The sequence below is a fragment of the Tetrao urogallus genome (genome assembly GCF_951394365.1).
Source record: "Tetrao urogallus genome assembly, chromosome: 1".
Lineage (NCBI taxonomy): Eukaryota > Metazoa > Chordata > Aves > Galliformes > Phasianidae > Tetrao > Tetrao urogallus.
Genome location: NC_136813.1, coordinates 126,557,008 through 126,578,904, shown reverse-complemented (window position 1 = coordinate 126,578,904; position 21,897 = coordinate 126,557,008). Strand labels below are relative to the sequence as shown.

Sequence of the window (21,897 nt, the reverse complement as noted above, 5' to 3'; positions counted from 1 at the left end):
CACCTTCTCACTCCTATGCCAAAACATATACATCATAAACCAAAGAGAAATCAGCTGTAAGGTTACAACTAAGTCATGTTACGAATGTTTCTAAGGCAATTGACTCTAGAAGAACTGAGAAGATAGTATACATTTTATTCCAAGTTTTGGTCTCTTTATCTCTTCTAATGGTTTATATCTTGATGCTGTGTGAATATATATGCTGTATGAATACATATATATACACACACATATAACCCTACTTTCACTGAACAAGAAAAGAGCATGTGTTTCTTGCTGTCACTGCTGTGCTGAGAAATATGAAGAATGGCCGTCAGGCATTCAAGTTCAAAACCAGAATACCAAGAGAACAAATCCACACATGATTACTTTTAAATCTCATGATTTTTCAAACCAATCTCTTCAGTTTGTGGGGGATCTGACTCATAACTGTTTCAAAAGAAACAAACAGGAAACACTGCAGACATCTCCAAGTATTTCCTCTCCACCCCGTCACCGGCCTTGTCTTTTACCTCTCTTCTGGATACTTTTATTATTCCTTTCACCACATCAGCAATGAAACAGCACTGCTCTCTGCTGTACCCAGACATGCAAGAGCTTCCCTTCTCCTGCCCAAACCTAGGGCACAGGTGTGATGAATGAAGGCCATTTTGTGTCCTCCACAAAGGCAGATGAGAAAGCCAAGGCGCTCCACCATGCTTCGCTCTGCTGCAACCACAGTACCTAGAGGAGTACCAGGCAGGTACCACCTTGGTGGTACAGTCCAACAGAGAGCTGCCTCATCTGACGGCCCAACAGAGCCCAGCAACCGTGAGCACACGCAGCCTATCAGAGGAGCAAGCTGGGCCTGCCAGTCCCCAGTGGACCACTGAGCGCTTAGAGCAGTGGAACAGGATGAAAAGGTGCTACAAAGTAATGTGCCAGGAAGGCTTTTTTACATCACTTGGTTTACTGCAGTGCTTCCTTTCATTGTATATGTGGGAAAAAAAAACATTTCCCTTTCTCCATTCACCATCATAACCTGTTAGGCAGTGGCTGCGTGAGCCCAGCCAGCAGGAGGCACGGCAGGGGATGGAAGCCAGGACAAGACTGACAGCACCCCAGGTAAGAATCCTGAGCTGCAACCTATGGGAAAGCACAGGAGATTTCTTGGCTGGCCCTGCTAAGCAAGTCCATCACATTCTGCAGTGAAGGGAAAGGAGGTAAATAATATTAACAGCGATGGGAGAAGAAAGAAATAAACTGGTTTGCCAAAGACTGCACAGCACCCATAGGGAAGTGAACTAAGGGCAGAACAAAGCGGGTGACAGTAAGCGGCCATTATCACTGGCTTTTGTTACCATCAACTTTCAAACTCAACAAACTGTTGCAAGATAATCTCTTCCAAGCTCCCTCCTCCTATGAGCAGTTGGGACCTGATGATATGTCCATGACTCCTCCAAACAAGGCTATTCTCTGACTATAAGGGCTCTCACCCAATGTGATAGGGACCATGAAGGCATGTGCTAAAATCCTATGCACTTCCCTCTTCAAAGATGTCAGTTAGGAGGGCCACTCTTTACTATTTTTCAATGGAATAAATAAGTGTGATACATTTTAGTGGCCATTCCCAAAGAAACTTGTTGCACCTTTCAGGACACATTGTTTATTCCATCTCTTCCTATAGGTGGACAGTGTTACAGGTAATTGCAGGCAAGCCTAAGATACTAAGGTCTCCTTAGTGACAACCTTAAAAATGGTGCAATCCATGCCATCCTGGCTCCAACAATGTCTTTGAATAGTAGCAGCAATGCTGCCCTGCTGCTGTACACTTTCCCTGCAAGGGTAACCTGGACAAAAGAGCATACCAAAGTTCAAATCTAGTTTCAAGTTATACAAACTAATTGGTGTGCACAACTCCTGTTTAAAAAGCTCTGTTAAACTCAATCTAACACTGTGCAATGATATTCAGCAGAGAAAAACCATTCTAACTTTATCGCTCCATAAGCCTCCTGGAGTGCTACAAATTATCACAAGTTAACTCACTGCCTGGTACGTTAAGATTAAAAACCTGCTCACTGCCTTAGCTACAATTCTCTATTCATTCGTGCATAATAAATATCAAATGCTCAGCTATAAACTGATCTGAAGAGATAGTACATCACCCCACCCCAAATCAGCTCAATTTTTATCACCTCTCCAGATTTCATTACACAATCACAAAGCCAAGCAACTATCTCTACAGTGCAGCTTTGTGTATGGTTATACAGTTCCTTCTCCAAGTCAAACAGCGCTGCATTGTCTGGGATAATCTCAACCATTCACATAAACAACTTGTCTGCTATATTTTGATTAACGCTTCCTTTTACGAGGACATTGAGATGCTTCAGCCTGAGCAGCACAAAGTCTGGCCTTCTGCTACGAGAGACCTGCTGGGCTCAAGCTTCTTCTTTGACTTGGAAACACAGCTGACAGCCTTGCCCCACATACCTCTCTGAAGCAGAGCTCTATTATTTTGCAGTTTGACACACAGAAACAAAATGGCATTGGCTTAGGTGATGGCTGACACTTTTTTGAGTGATACTCATACATCACAACATTCAATAAAAGGACTAAGCTGACCCAAATGCAGGAAAGGGCAAAAGTAAACATCAGGCTTGTTCATTCATTTCAGGTTACAACCTTTCAGAGGCTGACAGTCTCCAAGCAACAGTAGACTCAGCTAGCACAAATCATCCACTAAATTGTTTAAGTATATGAACTCATATTGCTTGGAGAGAGCTAAGAAGCACTCACATAAACTGTTATGATGGTGAACAGTAACATGTTGTCACCGATAAAAAATAGCTTGCAGAATAAAAGCATATCCACAGGCTTGGTGCTTTGGAAAACTGTTCCCCAAGCAGCCAAGATGGTCTCCGATATCACAGTTTACTCACACACAAATCCTCCCACTGGTACAACACCCTAAATAAGACATCGGAGTTAACAGAGCTGTTAACTCTGCATATAAACAGATATTAAACCTAAATGAATAATCTTTCTTCAAGAAATGGAAGTGGAGATGATTATTTCTCTGAACTTACGCTGTTGCTTACTACTTTGGCAACTTAAAAGGAGTGCAAATTGCTCCTGCACCTCATGGTGTGCAGTTCACAGTGCTGGGTTGCAGCTTTGCATTAGCAATTCTGCGAGCGGGAAACAAGCTTGAGCCTCTGTTGTTTCTTTTTTCTAAACCTCATACTGAAGAGGTCTTCAAACGTATTTCTGTTTATTTTTATCTTTCAAGTTTAATTTTTTTTATCTAAGAAATGAGAGTGGAGAACAGGCGTTTGTTTGTATATAAAGCTGTGCATTAATATAAGTCTGTATTTAATTTGTCGTCCTGAAATCAGAAAAAGGTATCACAGTACCTATTAAAGTTAAGCTAGCTACTACCAACTAACTTTACACAGACTTTGTCAGTGTTGTGGGATGAACTTTCAACTGGCATTTGGGTCAGATCTGCTTCTGATCCCCTCAGACAATGCAAAGCAGCAGACAGCAGCTGATTTTCATCACCTGGAAGAGAACTGATCAGCTGCCACAAATTCCCACTTCCCCTTGCTCTCTCAATGCACCAAAATGGCAGAACTAAAGTAAGACTTCTCAGCAGCCCCCAGCAATCCCTTCTGGCCAAAATCATTTGAAAGCAACTGCTTCGGTATAAACCAGAAATCCAGAAACAGAGAAATTCATCTGGTCACTTGAGACCATTTCAGGTGTAAACACCAGCCCAGTCAGCTCCATAGCACAGAAAGCTACTACCCAGGCAGGTTTACAATACAGCCTTGCCCACTGCCTCTCCTTGGAGAGCTCAGGTTCTGCAGAAGCCTTTTGACCACTTATACACTGATACAGAGAACCTGAAAGCTTCTTCCAAGCAATCTTCAGTCCCATCAATGCACTGTCTACCACCTTCAGTCTAGCAGCTGAGTAGTAAAGTCATTAGCCCCTTGAGATACACCCCTGACATGGGTCAAGATCAGAGCATCTCCTCCTCCCTACATACTAACAGGAAAACAAAAATCATCAGCATTCTGAGATTCAGACTCGATTTTCAAGCCAGCTGAGAAGCAGAAAACAAGCATAAGCAGATTGATTCTTCAGTGATAGCAGATGATCATTTGTTATCAACTGTTCTGAGTTGTGTGGACCCCTACCATGCAAATTTCCACTTCAGCACCTTTCCTCCAGCCACGCAGACTGCAAGCGCTTTGGCTGAAAGTCAGAGCAGCGTCAGTGGCGCAAAAGATACTCTGAAGTGTTCTTGCCAGCACAAACTGCTCTTTCAGGGCTCCTGAGCTTGGTAACGGGGACAAAATGAACTTCCTGTTCTTCCACAACTGACACAGCAGATTAAGTGCTGGGAACGGGGAACCGCAGCAAACCATCTCAGACTGCGCAGCCCACAGGCCAGGAAAAAGCACCACTCAGAAAGAGCTACCAGCATAGGGCACTGAATGCATCTCTGGCAGATGAATTCCATTCCACTTCATAAGGAGAAGGACTAAAAACTCATGGAAGATATTTGGGGTTCAGCTTATAAAGCGCTTCCATATTCTTTCCAGATCCAAAAATGAGGAAGAAAAAGCTGTACCTGTGTTGTTTTTTTTTTTTTCCATAGGAATATTGAATGCCTTTGTTAAATCCTAAAAATCAAGCACTCAGATCTGATCCGTCAAACTATCACCACATAAAAACATCCCATTCTTTAGCAGAAGTAGGCAGAATGCAGGAATTCCAGAGCTCTCTCAGCAGGTAACATCAAGCACCAGCCCAGATTCCCACAGCAAAATCTCAGGGACCACTCCAAAGGCTGATACCTGAAGACATTTCATCACTCAAGCAAGTCTGGGGTTCTACTTGTTTCAGTATACTGAGAGGACTGAAATGTTTGGAAAGAAGAGCTGTCCAGACATTTTCAGTTGTTATTTAATAAAGTGATAAAACACCTCTAGATCTTGTATATTCTCTGTTAAACTGGGATAATGAGAAGAAAAGTAGCTACTGAACAATGCTTTTTTTCACTCCAGCTTACTGGAAATCTTTCTTACATCTGAACATGAGCTTGGTTGCTTTAGTTCATGTGCCTGTCATTGCAAGTTAGACCATTATCACACACCATATCTTAATGACATACAAAAATGAGAAAAAAATGCAATCAAGACTGAATTCTCCCTAGTTCACCGTGTCTCACTAATCTCCAGTAAATTGTCAGCCTCTGTATATCTTTATGTAAAAATATGTCCAGGAGATGTTTACATTACCAATCAGGCTTTAATGTTGCCAGTTCAGTGTCTGGTTCTATGCATGGTCCTTACTGCCCCAAAATTTCTTTATTTTAAAGAGATTTGCTTTATATTGAAATAAAACTTCGGAAGTACAAATCAGTGCTCTCACCCATTGCTGGGCATGTTTCATGCAAGCCTATAATCTCAAAGACTCACTGAAGTACTTTGAATTTTAAATTTCCCTTTGATCTATGGGCTTACTCTTGACTGTACAAAAATCACGTGGAAAGGTTTCTTCAATTTCCAGTTTTCTTTGGTGCCTGACTTTGCAATTGTCAGGCCACTTCCTGGAACAAGCCGTGACTATAGCAAATGTAACTATCATGCTCAAGCCAACTCTCAATTCTCTGGCAGAAAGAAAGCCAGGTTCTTCAGCACCACACTCCATTGATGCCACAACAAGATTTGGCATCAGGGCTCTCTCTCATCTATCATGCAAACATCACATTTCCTGCACCGTTTTCCACATCCTGCTTACACATCACCAAATAATACATTTTTTTCACATCAGCTTTGACTTCTGCGGCCCCTCAGCTCCAGCATTTCCAAAGACACGATACAATGTCTGAAATAACATAACCATGCAACGATGGTACCAGTCATTCATCTTCCTTCACCTCCTATATACCGTCTCATTTCTAAACTCTGCACTTGCCTGATGAGACCAGAAAACTTGATCTTGCCGCTGTGAGAGGAAGCTACACTTTAAGACAATTTCAAGAGCCAATTACTTCCCCAAATTCTCCTTGGGAAGTTCCTAGCTGCTCTGAAGTCCATTCCAGGAAGCCAAACACATTCTTCAGGCAGATGATTCAGGGAGTTTTGCATCTTATTCAGAACGTTTTGCAAATTATGGGAAGGTAATTTCTTTCTCAGCAATCTCAATCCTTGAAATAACCAATCCTTTGATCTTCTGCCTAAGGCAGTATCTGCAGCTAGCCTCCAAAGAGTTCATTTGGATGAGGCACATCATCTCATTCCACCTTGGAAAAGCCATTACTACAGTAACCAAAAATGATCTGCAAGATCACTTCTAAAGTCCACAAGACTTTGCAGAGTCTCAAACACAAAACAAAACTTTCCTCAACTACATTTTGTGAAAAACCAGATCAAGATAACTATAATTGCATTTTTGACCATCCAGTTGACTCACCTTGCTCTCTGAGAATGGCTCTATTGCCAACTTGCTTCCAGATAGTGAAATTTATTGCAACCACATTAAAGGTTTCATTTTCATCTGCAAGTCACCACTCAAAGTGCTCATTAAGTAGCCTCATCAGATACTAGATTCCTTCTGATTTGCCCAGCTCTTTTTTTCTTCTGACAGATTTATTTTTGTTTTAAATCCATAAAGCTTTCAGTTCTAGTACTGGAGGTCATATCAATTCTATATATTCTCTTTACATGGTGCACTTATCTCTATGACTGCTCCTCTGCTTCTTATACTGTGGCTCCACAAGAACACTGGTCACAAATTTCCACTTCGGAAGTTGGAACCGCCACGTGATACCAGCTATGAACAGTCACAAGTGATAATGTGAGTTCTGAGGACTTAATGACTACTGAACTCTAAAGAAAAACCTGAGATGCTGTCAAGTATTTTCTTGACCATTTATTCACTACCATTTACTCATGATTATTTCTTTTTTTAAATAGATTTTTGTTTTCTTGGAAATCAAGCAGTAGAAATTTCTTTGACTACAGTTTTTAGAGAGGACAGTGCTCAATTGCACTATCTCATTTTCATTTTCCTTGGGTCAATGTAGCAGGCATTCTTTTCCTATAATTGAGTTTTTGTTCTTGTTCTTTGCAGTTCTCTGCACTTGGGTATATATAGTTTGCCCAGTCAGTGTTGAATTTCTTTCTATGAAAAGCATTGACCATGCTTTTAGGTTCACAAAACTCAGCTTTTACTCAGCTGTTACTGGGTATACGTGCTTTGGGTGATGACTGCTATTGCTTCATCTATGTCATTCCATAAAGGAGGAGGATTTTATGTCATAATTCAAAGACAAATGTAGAGCAGTAATTATACTTATAAGTTGCAGTGAGGCTGCACCCAACATATGAGGCACAACAATAATGCCAGCAAGTGTAAAACTCTTTTCAATTCATATTGTTTCCATGTGATAAAACTCATTCTGAGTTTTTGATATATACTTTTAGAAGTTTGACACATGGAAACAGTAATGAACTAACCAGTTTTGTTACAGCTGGCTTTCTGCAAGGTTTACCATGAGATAAGCAAACAGAAAAAAAAAAAAAAAAAAAAAAAACAATTTAACATTGAATATCTTACCAGATCAACATCTATAAAACAGAGAAACAACCCAGAACTTGGAAGTCCTGTGTTATATACGACAGTTTGTTAACAACCTTGTGTAAGTCATTCCTCTGCTTATGTTCCATCTCTTATTACAACAATTCCCTTTAAAAACACTGCAGATCTACAGGGGAAAATCCAGACCAGCACTGTCTCTCTTCCAGCCCTAATGAAGTATAACAACTGTGCAAGGCATTGCTTAATCACAGTGAACAGTTTAATCTGCCACAGAGAGGAAACAAACAGGTGAAATGGTCCCAAGGCCAGGAGTTTGACTCCACCACCCCAATGTGCAACATTGCTTCCAGTGAAGTGTTGGTAACATGTTTTACAATGTCCTGTGTACTACTAGATAGGGAAAAATAAATAAATCTTGCAGTAATCTTGCAGAAAAACCTGTTCAACTACAAAAGTTAATACAGACAGGACTTGATACCTGCCAGGTCCTGACCTTGTTATTTTGCAAGCAATGCCATCACTACCACAAACCAAGCTCACCTCTAACCTGAATCCTTCAGTTGCCCAGGTTGCATAGCAGTGCTTCTGGGTGACTTAATGGCCAAATTCTCATTTATCCTCAAGTAATCCTAGAGAGGTCGCCAAGGAAGCAGAAATCTCAACTTGGATATTGTTCAATTGGTATCCTGTTATTAATTGTTTCATAACGTATTTGCCTTTTTTAAGGCTACAGATGTTCAGGTGTAGGGCCTCCTGTCATGGATCTTGGCTCCTATTTTGTTGATTACTGTTTCTCAGCAAAAGTATATATATTATCATAACTAACTGTCAACCACACCTATGGAAATAAATTGTTACCTGCTTACTTAAAAATAAACAGAATCAATAACCACTAAATTCTGTAAGTTTCGTACTTTTATCATTTAAAGGCTATTTTTTCTCTGTATTCTAACAGACTTTATAAACAGCATGCTATGACAGCAATGACACATAATCCTGTATACAAAGATACTTGAAAATTTCATTTGAAGTTTAAACTTTCAGTATTCACTGCAACGTTCCACTTCTCTGCTGTGACATTAACAAGAAAACCCAAAATATTTATTACAGCAGCTCAATACTTACAATGCCTGTTTAATGTCAAAGCTAAATTTACTAAGTTCTGTCTTCAATCTAAGAAGCACTACAGGCATTGTCCAACCTGAATTTTACATCAGAAAACCTGATTTCTTCTCTATACACCAATTTTAAAGCAATGAAATTTCACAGAATTCTTCGCTTAGCTTCAACTTTCCAGCTGTCTGCAGAGTCAAGCTCACTGCACCCTGTTTTTCCAATCTGGAATATGAGTGAAGTCTGTGGACTGACAACAACATGAACAGATTGCAAACATGACAGATTGCAAGGAAAGGACATCAAACTCATGTTGAAGCTGTAAAGTAAAAGCTATCTCGGAAGAAAATTATAAACAAGGCCAGAAATTGCCCAAGATGTCAAAGTTAATACTATTAACAGGCAGTTAACCTTTTTCACTTGGCACAGTTGTTTGATTTTTTTAAACGAAGGAAACAACATTAACTTAATAAGTAGCCTTACAACTTCTATTCTTTGATCAGAAAAAATGGAGCTTGCTTAGTGATGTATTTTTACATTTTTCACCAGTCATAACTAGAAAGATCTGCTCCTAGTGTTTTCAAAACTGATAGTCTTAACTCAATCTATTAGTTTTGTTTGCAGCTTTTTTTATTGTTTCTGAACACTAAGAAAATATTAACCAGGCATAAAAGGTGACTGAGAATATTTTAGCAAAGCACACTGATTCAGTTATCTGGAACAATTGCAGGGCCTGACAGATCTCCAAGTTCAGTCAACTTTAAATGAGATCAACAAGGTCATGCCTAAAGCAGTGCTCCAGTCTCAGGTGCAGTGAGACCCCCACCTGCAAAGCATGTGCCCTGATACAAAGGCAGAAGAAGGAAATCACTACTAAACTCGGGACACTTCGTACACACCTTTTGTGTGTGTGTGTGACCATTTGAGGGAGAACAATTCACTTCTGTTTAAATATAAGTTTAGAATACCCAAAATTCATAGAGCCCTGAGAGTTGGGACTTCACAAATAATCCCAGATATTGCATTTGGATAAAACTATACCTGTCATGTTCAATACAGCTGCCCCCTAAAGCTGACAAGTTAAACTTTCCAAATGGCATAGCTTAAGATTGAAAAACTACCCAAAATTTCACAGGCAGATGTGGTCTGGAGCCAGGCGAAACTCCCCACAGCAAAACGAGACATGTCCTGCAGGGTTCCTTGGTGGTTTGTGCCTGCTGGGCTCCAGCTTGCACCTCAGGCAAGGCGAAGAGGCGGGGAGGAATGCTAGCACAAGTAAAGAAAAGAAAAGCCCATAAGTTGAGTTTCTGTCTGTTAACTGTGGGCCTTTGGTGTAAAAGTCTGGGGCTTACTGTGAGTTTCAGCAGCTGTTTTCTTATTCTGCAACTGCATGCTTTCAGCTGCCTCTGCAACACTCATTAACTTACATATGTCAGGCTCAGGAAAAAAAAAAAAAAACTGTTTGAAATTCAAACAAGCCTCTAAAAGAAAATCAAGATAACAAGTTCAAGCGTTGGATCATAACAAGCTTCTGTGTTTCGTGATTCATATGAAAAGCTCCAGTTTCAGGGTTTGTTTTGCTTTTAAGTGACATCGATTTTTATCTGCAAGAGGTCAAAGAAGAAAAGCTTGGTTACTGTTTTAACGTTGGCTCCTGCAGTAAGTTCAATTTGCAGTGTCAAACTACAACAGCCACACCTCAATACTTTTCTAGCCTTCTCTGCCAGGTAATTTCAAACGAATTTCAACCCTATGCCTTTTGTCACATGGTAGCAATCAACCTAAAGGGGCATTTCAAATGAACTGTCTTAAACTTGTTATCTATAAGATTACAGGAATTCATTAAGTATAGCTTTAATTGCTAAGTGCACATGATGTCCAATGCTTTGGTAACAACTCTGCCATACACTGCAAATATGGAATGGGATTGTGTCATTAAGGGCTGCTTTGTGCTTTTAAAATGAACTGTGTAAGGTACGATAGGCAATCTAAAAACTATTCCTACTATTTCTTATCCTGGGGGATTGATTTTGCAACCCAGTCATTCTCCTAGGGTAAGCAGTATTGTTATGTATTTTCCCAAGCAATACCAAGAGCTCTGAAAAAATAAAATCAAATATTCAGTTGACTGAGACCAGAGCAGCCTCAGCACAGACTTCCACCATTTGAAACAGCAAACCATGCAACAGCAGCATCAGGCTGCTTGCTTCTGTATGGAATAATCTGAAAATAAATAAGACAATTTACCAGTAGCTTTCAAAGCTACTTTCCAATAGCAGGGGATACTGCAGGTCCCTCAGCAACTGTCCTTCCTATGTTTCTGTTCACTTCCACTTTCTTTCCAACAGATTCTGCCTGTTGGACCACACTCACTAGTCCCTGCCCCACCACACACACCTAACTGCCCATGCACTCAGGGTGCCTGCATCTTGCTCTTCTGACTTCTCTACCACCTCACCCTAAGCCAAAGAGCGAAGCCGCACAGAACCAGCAGAGCAGGAGCTGCTAACTCCAAAGCCATTACGATGGGATAATGGCCAGGGGCAGCTGCCAGCACAGCCCACAGCGTCACAGCAGTCCCAGTAAGATCATTCTCCATCTCAGTGCCTCTAAAAGCCAGGCCAACATTAAGAGGAGCAGAGGAAGAGGAGTCTGCCATGCAGGAGGAGGAGCAGGCGTCACGGCTGCACTGCCACTCCAGGCAGCTCTCCACACAGTTCTGTAGGATCTTTCTTTACCAAAAGTCAGGGATAACCAATAGATTTTTACTTATCCTGTTCACAGAAACGTTCCTGCTGTTTCATCTGAAACTTTCCACACAAAAAAATTCATCCCCAGGCACGTCTCCCTCATTAGAAGAAGTCAAGGCACAGCACCACTGCAAACAGTAGGATCGAGGGCATACAATGAGCAAAGTCTGCACATGAATGTACATGTGGAGCTGGCTGTTCAGTACTTAGAAGGTATCAGATTTAAAATAACGTAAGTGAAGGTTTGAAAGAACCACTTGTAAGGACCCGGTAATACGTTAAAATAGTCATCTTCAAATAAGTGACAAAATAAAAAAACAGACGAGGAAACAAAGCAAAATCCTGAACGATCAATTTCCTTTCCTCATTTTTCCTATGAACACCCTTCATCGAGTGCATCGCAGTCACACCTGAACTCCGCTGCTCCTCTCTTCGTATAGGAAGAAACAGGCTCTCCAGCACAAGCAGACACCAGACCCCCACGTGCTCCAGGAGCAAATCCAACAGCCGTGGGCCCGTGGCTCACCACTTAGCTCAGCAGTACCTATGCCATTGGCACTGCAGAACGTAAGGCCCAGTGCAAGCCAGCTGCCCACAGGTGTGAGTGCCCCTCACCGGAGCAATTGCAGATGGAGCCCATCCTTCCTACTGGGGCACTTTCAAAACATAGGGCGCCCCTGATTGGATGTGCTGAGCTAAGCTTCTCATTACGCAGAAGGCAGCTCAATACAGATTAAAGTCATACAAGTTGTTAAACAATCTTCCCTCTTTACTGACTGCTTCCCACACAGCCCTGTCGAGAACTGCAGAAGCTTTAACACCCACACCAGCCGTCTCCACTTAAAATTAAGTCTCCTTTTATTTCTATCAGCACACACAGCTTAGGGGTAAACTCACTTTTACTTTAAATCAATTGGTTCTTACCCTACGCTCACTTCACTCTCCGCTTCTGTTTGTCCTTTGATAATGAACTCTTTGAACCAAGGATATTACATTTCAGCATACAGCCTTATTAATCATAAGGCTGTAATTAAAGCTACTCCTGTGCTCCTTCACACTCAAGCTGTGCTCTGTGCGCAGGCAGCATGCCTGGAAGAAGCCGCCTCCCCCAGGATCCTTACTTGCTGCATTCCCACAAGAGTGCTTTGTGGGAAGCCCCCGTGCCATTGTTTATTTAAAGGTGGCACTGTTGTTTGGGATGAGCATCCAAATAAGTTCATTAGAAGCAGCAAAGTTGGAGCAGTTGTTAATGCGAGGGAATAACTGCAGAGGAGATAAGCTTTGATACATGTATTGAAATGCAAGGCAGGCAAGACACAGATTTGTATTCATATATTTCTGCTTGTGTGGTATTTATTATATAGTCAATGAAGATATTTAACAACATATATAATATAGCTCATGCATTAAAAAGTTATCACAGAAAAAAAATAGTGTAGCTGCAAAGTGGCCCATAACGAGCCAATTTGTGTTCTCGGTTGCATCAGCAGACATGGAAAGTAGCTGCAGAATTCAGACTGATGCTTTTGCACTAGGATGATGACAAAGAAAAGGTATTTCTGAAAACACTAAGCCTGCAAAGCAGAAAAGATATTAAGACAGAGAATCAAACTGAGAGGTTTCATCAAGAGGATAAGGCACCTCTGTAACAAAATGCAGCAGTGCTTCTGCCCACAGGAAAGAGGAAATTCAGCTTCCCTCCCTGCTCCACATATTACTATGTTCTGTATGTATCAGAATTAAATTATGGTGATTCCAGTTATGCCACTTTCACTTTCTTCAAGCTTTTTATTCTCTCCTCACTAATTAAATTTTGTCATCTGGCAAAAGAAAGAAAAATTTGCCATTAATTAAAGGACATATACAGTGCTCCTCAACCATAGCTTACAATTTCAGGCAGTATAAGAGAAGGATGGGGAAAAAAAAAGTACACTTCAGAAAATATTACACTGGCGTGTTGTAGCATCATCAGTAACTATATCTTTTCTCTTAGCACCATTTCTGAGGCCAATAAGACAACATATTTTTAAAGTTGTTGTGGGTTTTTTTTGTTTCTTTTTTTTAATGATAAGAGTAGTTGAGCACTGGAACAGGTTGTCCAGAGGGGTGGTGGATGTCTCATCCCTGTAGACATTCAAGCTCAGGTTGGATTGGGCTCTGAGCAACCTCAACTAGCTGTGGGTATCCCTATTCATTGCAGGGGAGTTGGATTAGATGACCTTTAAAGGTCCCTTCCGACTCAAACAATTCTATGGATCTGTGATTCTATTTTAGCCTTTGTGGTATTTCCAATAATTTGGTTTGTACTGCTCACTTTCTAATTAACCTCATCTCTTCACGAAACATGACTGATGCTGTCAGCATCAAGTCCAAATTTAGTAAGACGTCTAATGCACTAAAGCCTAGCAGAACCTAATAAAACTGAGTTCTGGCAGAACCTAATAAAACTGCGATACTCATCTCAAATTCATTTAAAAAAAAAAAAAAAAAAAAAAAAAAAAAAAAAAAAAAGTTCAGTCAAGTGAGAGAGGCTGCCTGAGACAAATGAGTGCTAAACTGAAGAAAACGAGCTGGGAGTTGGATTTGATGATCCTTACAGGTCCCTTCCAGCTCAGGATATTCTGTGGATCTATGAAATCACAGATTCTTTTTACTGCTCATTAGAAATGCTCACACCACCCAGCAGGCAGCCCCCGTCGCATCCCCCATTAACCACATTCAGTGAGGTCTCTATGGCCCCGCAAAGCAGCAGCTGTGCAGAGGTGAGCCAGAAACACAGCTTCTCACAGTGACCGGCAGCCCCATTGTCAAACTTCCCAGCAGCTGATGCTGGCTTTTGTGGATATTTACTGCTTTTCCGCCTCCCCAACTGAGAACATATTTTCCTCTCATTGTACAGAAAGGTGATTAGCGGTAGCTCCAATTCCCAGCACACATCAGTGCCCACACTTACTGCCAAAGCACTGGGAAGGTGGTCCCAAGGCTCAGACACCACTATAAGAGAACCTGTGATACCCGGATCCATCACCTGGCTCTGCCACATACTGCCTCTAGGACATAAAACCTCACACTGTACAGGAGCTGGGATGCTCTAGGAGTGTAAAAATGAGAGAGGAAAAAAAAGCTATTAGTGTTATTCGGTAATCCAGTACAAAACGTATTTTGAAATGGCAGAAAAATTACCCATGGGTGCAAATTCCTTTTCCCAAACACTGTGAAGGATGAACAGTTTGTATACACAGAAGCATTCTCCTTTTTTAAAAAAGGAAGCAGAGAAAAAGAAACATCTCAAAGCTTTGGGATTGGAAAAGTCAGATTACACATCACCAGCATCTCAGAGCAGCACCTAGATCCAGAATAAACCCCAACTCAAACAACAAAAAAAAGTGCAGGCAATTGCTTGAACCTCTGTACCCCAGGAATCTGAAGCCTACAGCATCCAACAGAGAGTGTTGAGCTTTAAAAGCCTCTCCAAGATGTCCCAGAAGTGCTCCTGTTCACTTGAATTTACAGCCTGCAACATCCTTCTGAAGAGGCATTCATGCCTCTTCTTCAAAACCTCACCACAAACCTATTCTACAGATTAAAAAAAGAGGAAGAGTTAGGAGCGTGCTGCCTCACTTCCCTGCCCCTGCCCCCAGCCAGCACTGTCTCGAGATGCGGAACAGACATTCAGTTTCCTCTTCTGACTATGGGATCACATCTGACAGCAGAGCCTTCGCCCCGTGCCTCACTCAACAGCTGTTTATAGTAAACAGAACAAAAGCCCTGCGCCAAGGATGGGAAGGCAGGTTTCTCTCAGCCCAGAGAAGTGCCCAGCCTTTTGGGTCCCCAGCCTGGAGAGGTGCTGTGTGCGGCTTTTTACCTTATTTATAGAGTGGCCTCACACATGCTTTGTTTAAGAAACAATTAGCCTTTGACAGCTTAAAATAAACAGCACTCTTTCCCTGCTACAGAGCCACTAGATTCAAGCTGAATTTAAAGTTCTTGCAATTACAGGAGATTGATGGACTGCAGAGTGCGAGCCACAAGCTGGTTTGCCCTCCTCTCCCTGACGTTGGCAAGATGGGGACATCTCCACACAGATGCTGGCAGAGGACCTGCAGTAAGCATTCCAGCCACACATGCCCAGCAAATGTGCAGCTGGGCAAAGCTCTCTCCTGGACTTACTGCAGCTTTCTTCCCTGGACTAAACGGTGTTTGCCTCTTGCCTGGCTGCAGCCAGCCCAAAAGCAGTCACTGCGCTGGCTGGCACAGGTAACAGCACCTCGCAGCACCTTCAATATCTGCTCAACTCCTGCACCACCAGCAGAGGGTCAGCACTCCCACTTAGAGGGCATGGGAGTATTCCACTGGCAGCTTCGCTTCTCCTTTGGGGCCTTCAAGCTCCTCAGCTCCAAACCACAGCCATCTTTGGATGTTGGGAACACAGGATGCTGAGAAGCTGCCAGAGCTGCCTTGTCTTCTTGAAGCCCTGAAGGAGAGACACACACACACATAACCTGCCTCATCCTGGAGGTGTCCTCCAGCTGGGTCAGCTTGCTTTTATTATAGAAAAACCTGGAGAGGTGTTAGTGAGCGCAATAGCTTAGGCTCAGTAACTTCTCCTGCAGAAGAAATCCCCCATACCACAGGCAGACCACAGCCTTGGCTTCCTGTCCATAAAGCTGGGGTGAACACTCCGTCCTGGCTCCCGGAGACAAGAGGCTCAGAAGCCACCAGGTAACTGAATGCAACAGTGAGACAGAGACCAACTACTCAACAACAAACCGTGCCAACAGAGAAGCAGGGGCTAGAGGAATAAGAAACAACAGCCAGTGGTTAGCAGCTGCAGAAAGCAAACATTTTCAGACAGGATTTAAAATTACAAGAGTCAGCAAAATAAAAGGAGACGTGAGACACATTACAGAGTCACAGATAGAAAAGGTATGGAATTAACAAATAGAGGAACAAACCATAGAAAAATGTTTGTTAACATGAAATGATCGCATGCAAGGATAGGAAAAATAGAAAAAATATAGACTACTATGGGCGCCTGCTTCCTCCCAGTAAGGGTACCACAGCAGGTACCCCCACACTCACTGCTGCTATTCTAACACTACTCCCACTTGTAGCCCCATTGTCGGGCCTCAAGGGCACCAGGAGCTCAGTGACAGGAGCCGCACACTCCTCACGAACCAAGGGTTGACTTCACGGAGTGCATTTGCTTAGCTGTAGTTCTGAAGGTACAGCTGATGTCTGACAAGCAAAAACTGCTCTTAAACCTAGGCTTCAGCTGCCTTGTGGACAGAATGACTTTGATCCACCCCATCAGCATGCAGTTCGGGCATGCTCAGGGACACGCTCACCTTGGATGTGGCACCCAGGCACTGGGACCCTACATCAGGGGGACCCCTCAGGGCTGTTGCTGCAGCCACACTGTGCCATGGGTAAAGAACAAGACGGGTGTGCTTCTGGAGGCACATCCCTGTGCGGGATCCCAAGGGGCAATCAAAAGCACACATAGAACCCCAAGCAAGCAGGAGAGGGGCAGCACTGCATCTTTCCATCCTGCACAGAGGAAATGCAGCTCGTGGAAGCAACACTCCCACGGCACAGAGTATGTGGTTACGAGCAGCTGTTTATCACCCACTGCAGGGAAGACCCCGCCAGAACACGAACGAGGAGGGGCACGCTGTTCAACTAAAGAGCAGCAAAGCGCTCTCAAGTTTTTGTCCTTTCTCACCTTTGCAGCGAATCACGCGCATACCAAAATTAAAAATAATAACAGTTAGAAATAAGTCATTAAATAAATAAATAAATAAGAAGCACTGCAGCCGCGAACACGGCGCACACGCGGCACTCGGGTCGGGACGCTCCGGGTGGGCTGCGCCGGACAGAGCCGAGCCGAGCCGAGCCGAGCCGAACCGGCTGCGCGGAGCCGGGCCGCTGGCGCTCCCCGCTGCCCCTCTCTTCCTCCGCACTTCCTACTTTCCGCGCTCCGCCAAGCGCCGCGCCGGGCTGGCAGCGCTCTCCGCCGGCCGCTTCCTGTGCCGCCGCCCGCCCCGCACTCACCCCAGGGTGCTGATGAAGCCGTTGACGGAGCCCTCGGCGTAGAGGGACACGATGTCCCCGATGTACAGAAAGCTGGACATTTTCTCAGACATTTTGCCTCATTCTCCGTTCATCTCGCGCTCCGCCACCACCCCCACCCTCCTCGAAGCCAGACGACACCGGGGGAGGCCGGAGGAGCGCGGCGGAACGGCGGCGAGCGCGGGCCCGGCCGCGGCTCCTGCGGCGCTGACAGGAGCGCGGCGCCGCTGCCCCCCGCCGCCCGCCCCGTGCCGCCTCCCGCCCGCCTCCCGCCCCTCGCGGCGGCCCGCCCCGGCCTCTCCACATGGCCGCCCGCCGGGCTCGGGGCAGAGCGGGGCCTGGGGCCGAGGTGCAAGGCTGCCCCGGCGCAGAGAGACGCCCGGCGCGTTGCTGCTAGGGCTTGGTGGCACGCTTACTTCTGTGGCTCAAACTTTAGGAACGCGAGTTCTTGCACCCATACTTTCCCTGCAATTCTAATTGCAGGCATGCAAACCGGCAGCACTGGTCAGCTGCTGTGTTTTTTCAACAGATAGCTGGGAACTATGAAGAAACAACAGTTCACCCGATCAAGTAGCCTGGCCAAACGCTATTCTTGTATCTCACACTAGGAATGTGAATCCAGCTGCAGGAACAAGCAGGTTGCTGCAAAACGAGGACTAAGCTGAGAGCACGACACTTGTATTTCATGTCCCACACTCACAGATTCCAGCGTTATCTTCTACTCCGAGCAAATATTCTTGGCACCAGAAATGCTGAGTCTTGACATTAAAGTAAGAAGAAAAAAAAAAAAAGTTTTACCATCTAGCCTGCCCAGAAAAGCCTATCATGCCATTCTATTACCCCTCTTGCTCTCCTATGCTAAGCATTCCAAATGTGTCTCCTTTTCGTACCCAGCAGCATGCAGAGCCACCAGCAGTGCCATCCAAGACCTAAGCCTGCATTCTGCCTACGGAAATACATATGAGCACATAGGCCCTAAATCTTACAGCTTCCCAGGTTCCCTCAGTCTCCTGGAATAACTGCAATGATTAAAAGTTTCTTTCTAAGAAAGAAACTGAACTTCTTATCTTCAGGATACCAGGTGAGGTGCCCTGCATAAGCCATGCAGTTGGCTGGGATCACCCAGGACAGAAGGGACCAAGGAAATTCTTGAGCATGAGAATGGTGGCAGAGCAGTGTGAAAAGGATGACAGACTCAGGCTTTGGGGACAACAACCTGAGCAGTAGGTGCCAGCCCACTGACAGCAGCAGAGGTGACATAGGAAGAAAATGGGAGTCACAGTGGTGACGCAAGAAGGCTCCAGGGAGACCTCACTGTGGCCTTTCAATACCTTGAATGGAGCATGTAAACAGGAGGGGGGAACTGTTTAAATGGGAATAGTGATAGGACAAAGGGGAACGGTTTTAAACTGAAAAAGGGAAGGTTAGATATTAGGAAGAAATTTTTCACACAGAGGGTGGTGACACACTGGACCAGGTTGCCCAAGGAGGTTGTGGATGCCCCATCCCTGGAGGCATTCAAGGCCTGGCTGGATGTGGCTCTGGGCAGCCTGGTCCAGTGGTTGGACCTGCATATAACAGGGGGAGTTCGAAATTAGATGATCTTTGTGGTCCTTTTCAACCCAGGTCATTCTATGATTCTATGAGGGCTGCTGCCCAGATGGGGTGACACAGGAGAGGCCAGAATTATACCACCCATGTAAACATCCACTGGTAGCTGATACACACAGACTGGGGACAGTATACCTGGGCTGTACCCCAACAGCTGTGCATGTGTGTGGGACAACTGAGTTCTAGCATTACAAGAGAATCATTTTTGGAAATTTTCAGCATGTACTTTCCATGGCAAAGCTCCAACTGACAGAAGCCCTATAACTCCTCATCTTCTCTGCCTCTTTTCTCCCTGGTATGCCAGGGCCAGGCTGCATTCTACTGAATCCCTCCATCCTTACTCAGCTGGAATGCACTTACCACCAAAAGCTGTTACTACCTCCTCCTGGCCCACTGATGATAAATCTCGATCCATTTCTGAGCAGTGATGGCTATTATCCAGAAATGAGCTGTATGAAAACAGCAGGTTTTTCCCTCTTCATGGGAAAAAACAGTCAAATTCAAAAGGCAGTCAAGTATTTGAGCAAACACTTCATTTTAAACCCGTATCACTGAAACAGTCCAACAATCTCAATAAAGTTACTAGATTTGTATACTGAAAATAAGCAAGCACTTTTCTGCTGTCCTCAGCTAGATCTAAAACCGGTGTGCAATGGAGCCTTTGCTGATCCTCTCCTTGCAGACAGGAAACTTCAGCTTGACAAATGCTTCTCCAGCATTTTCAACAAGCATTAAGCCTACTTTATTTAAAGTAATGTTCGTGTGTCACTGAGTGTTAGTTTTATGAAGATAATATCTGGAAACATTTTATTAAGATGAAAGAGATTTTGTCATAACAAAGTATACATAGCAAAAAATAAAGCATGGTCAAAGATTATAAATGGAACATTGCTAAATTTGTCTTTGGAGCAGAAATAAACCAAATTGGTTTATCAATATAAATATTTCTACTTCTGTTTCTAAACTTGCAGTTAGTTGCAGAGCAAAGGTGAGACTCCTTAGTCATTAAATTGGACCAGCTGAATGAATAGCTGCACAGAATTTCTCAAGGTCCAGATCTCATCTTTATCCACATCTCTCTGATCTAGAGATAAAGAATCAGCTGGACAATCACAGTCAGGTGACTGTGGGCTCAGTGGATCTATGTCCAGGTGAATGAGGTAGCAGTTGGACTTGGTGATCTTTAAGGTTTTTTCCAACCTGAGCAATTCTGTGATTCTATGACTGGTATTTGCCAAGGGTCCATCTTGAGAACCCATCTGCAGAACTACATCCAGGCCTGGGACGCCCAGCACAATAAATGGGTCAAAGGAAGCCACAGGGATGCCAGAGCACCTCCCCTGAGAGAAAAGGTTGAGAGAGTTGGGCCTGTTCATCCTGAAGAAGAGAAGGCTCTGGGGAGACCTCATTGCAGCCTTCTAGTACTTAAAAGGAGCTTATAATCAAGACATTATACACAGCAATAGAACAAGGGAGAATGGTTTTAGAGTAAGAGATCTCTCAATTCCTAATCGGAATAATTCTTTACACAGAGGGTAGTGAGGCAATGGCAAAGGCTGCCCAGAGAAGCTGTGGATGCCTCATCCCTGGAGAAAATCAGGGCCAGAGTGGATGGAACCCTGGGATGCCTGATCTAACAGATGGCAATCCCATCCATAGCAGGGGAGGGTGAACTGGGTTATCTTTAAAGTCCGTTCCAAACCAAGCCATTCTGTGATATGGTATATGCTTTCTGATTGTTATCTCCAGTAATCTTTTGTCCCAAGTTGTGCATACAGGTTTCTCCATTCAAAAGTATCCAGCTGCAGAAATCACTGCCTGATGCTGACATATTGCCCCTGTGCAAACTCTGCTCTCTGTCATGGAAATGTAGAAGTCTTCCTTATTCAACTTGCATTTGAAGCCTATTACTTATTTTCAGAGAATCTATTTTTAGTGGCTTTTGAAGCAGCACTCTTAAATTAAATCTTTGTTTTTAAATACTTGACTTTTTTTTTTTTTTTTAATAAAGGGAAGTCTTATCATGATCTCTGCATCCTTGATTTTGCTGTTCATGGCAGTGCTGAGGCACAGAGGAGATGCTGTTCATCCAAAGAAAAGTCAATAAAAGTACCCTATTGCAGCATTTGATTATCTGCTTTAGATGTGAAAATGCACTATATTGGAATTACTTTTAACTCAAAGTGAAGAAATAAGTCATCATTTAGATAGGCTGACATGCTCTTAAGAGATGAAGGGTAGAAAAGAAATAAAAATACAAAGACTTCTGAATTTCCTGTTCATCTAATACGAACAGAGGAAATCCTGACACTGACCAAGTATTTCACGGATTTGAACGCTGCTTTAAATCTCACTCCCGTACAACCTCTCTCTTGTATGAGGTTACAGATGTACAGGCCGCTTCAGTGAGAGCAAACTGGACCAAGGGGGAGGCATATACAACCAGTGTCATTGATGTTTCTTTTCATGAAAGCAGCATATAGTGTTTTCCAGCTGCAGGAGAGCAGTGGGAAGAGAGGAATGCCTTGAACTGTTTCAGTATAATAGCTATGGGTGGAACTAGGCCAAAACCCAGTATCTTTGGATCCGAAGCCTTGATTTTGTTTCTCATTTTTCTAATATAAAGAAGAAAAAAAAAAAAGAACAAAGGTAGCCCATTGCAGACATTTCAGCATTTAAAACCCAGCTCTGATCTTAGAGCCTAACAGTAGCTGGAGTACTTTTTATGCCATAATCACAAGCAATGTATAATTACAGC

At 43.4% G+C, this 21,897-nt stretch overlaps 1 protein-coding gene across 1 annotated transcript in view; it reads right to left on the bottom strand.

Annotated features, from left to right (window-relative positions):
- ITPR2 (inositol 1,4,5-trisphosphate receptor type 2) overlaps positions 1 to 17,602 on the bottom strand; it is a gene marked incomplete at both ends in the record, with an annotated part of 260,856 nt that extends 243,254 nt beyond the window's left edge. The window contains one exon of the mRNA XM_079549692.1: positions 17,511 to 17,602. Coding sequence (XP_079405818.1) covers positions 17,511 to 17,602 — 92 coding nt within the window. The remainder of the gene's footprint in view (positions 1 to 17,510) is intronic.
- Positions 17,603 to 21,897: the final 4,295 nt, after the last annotated feature.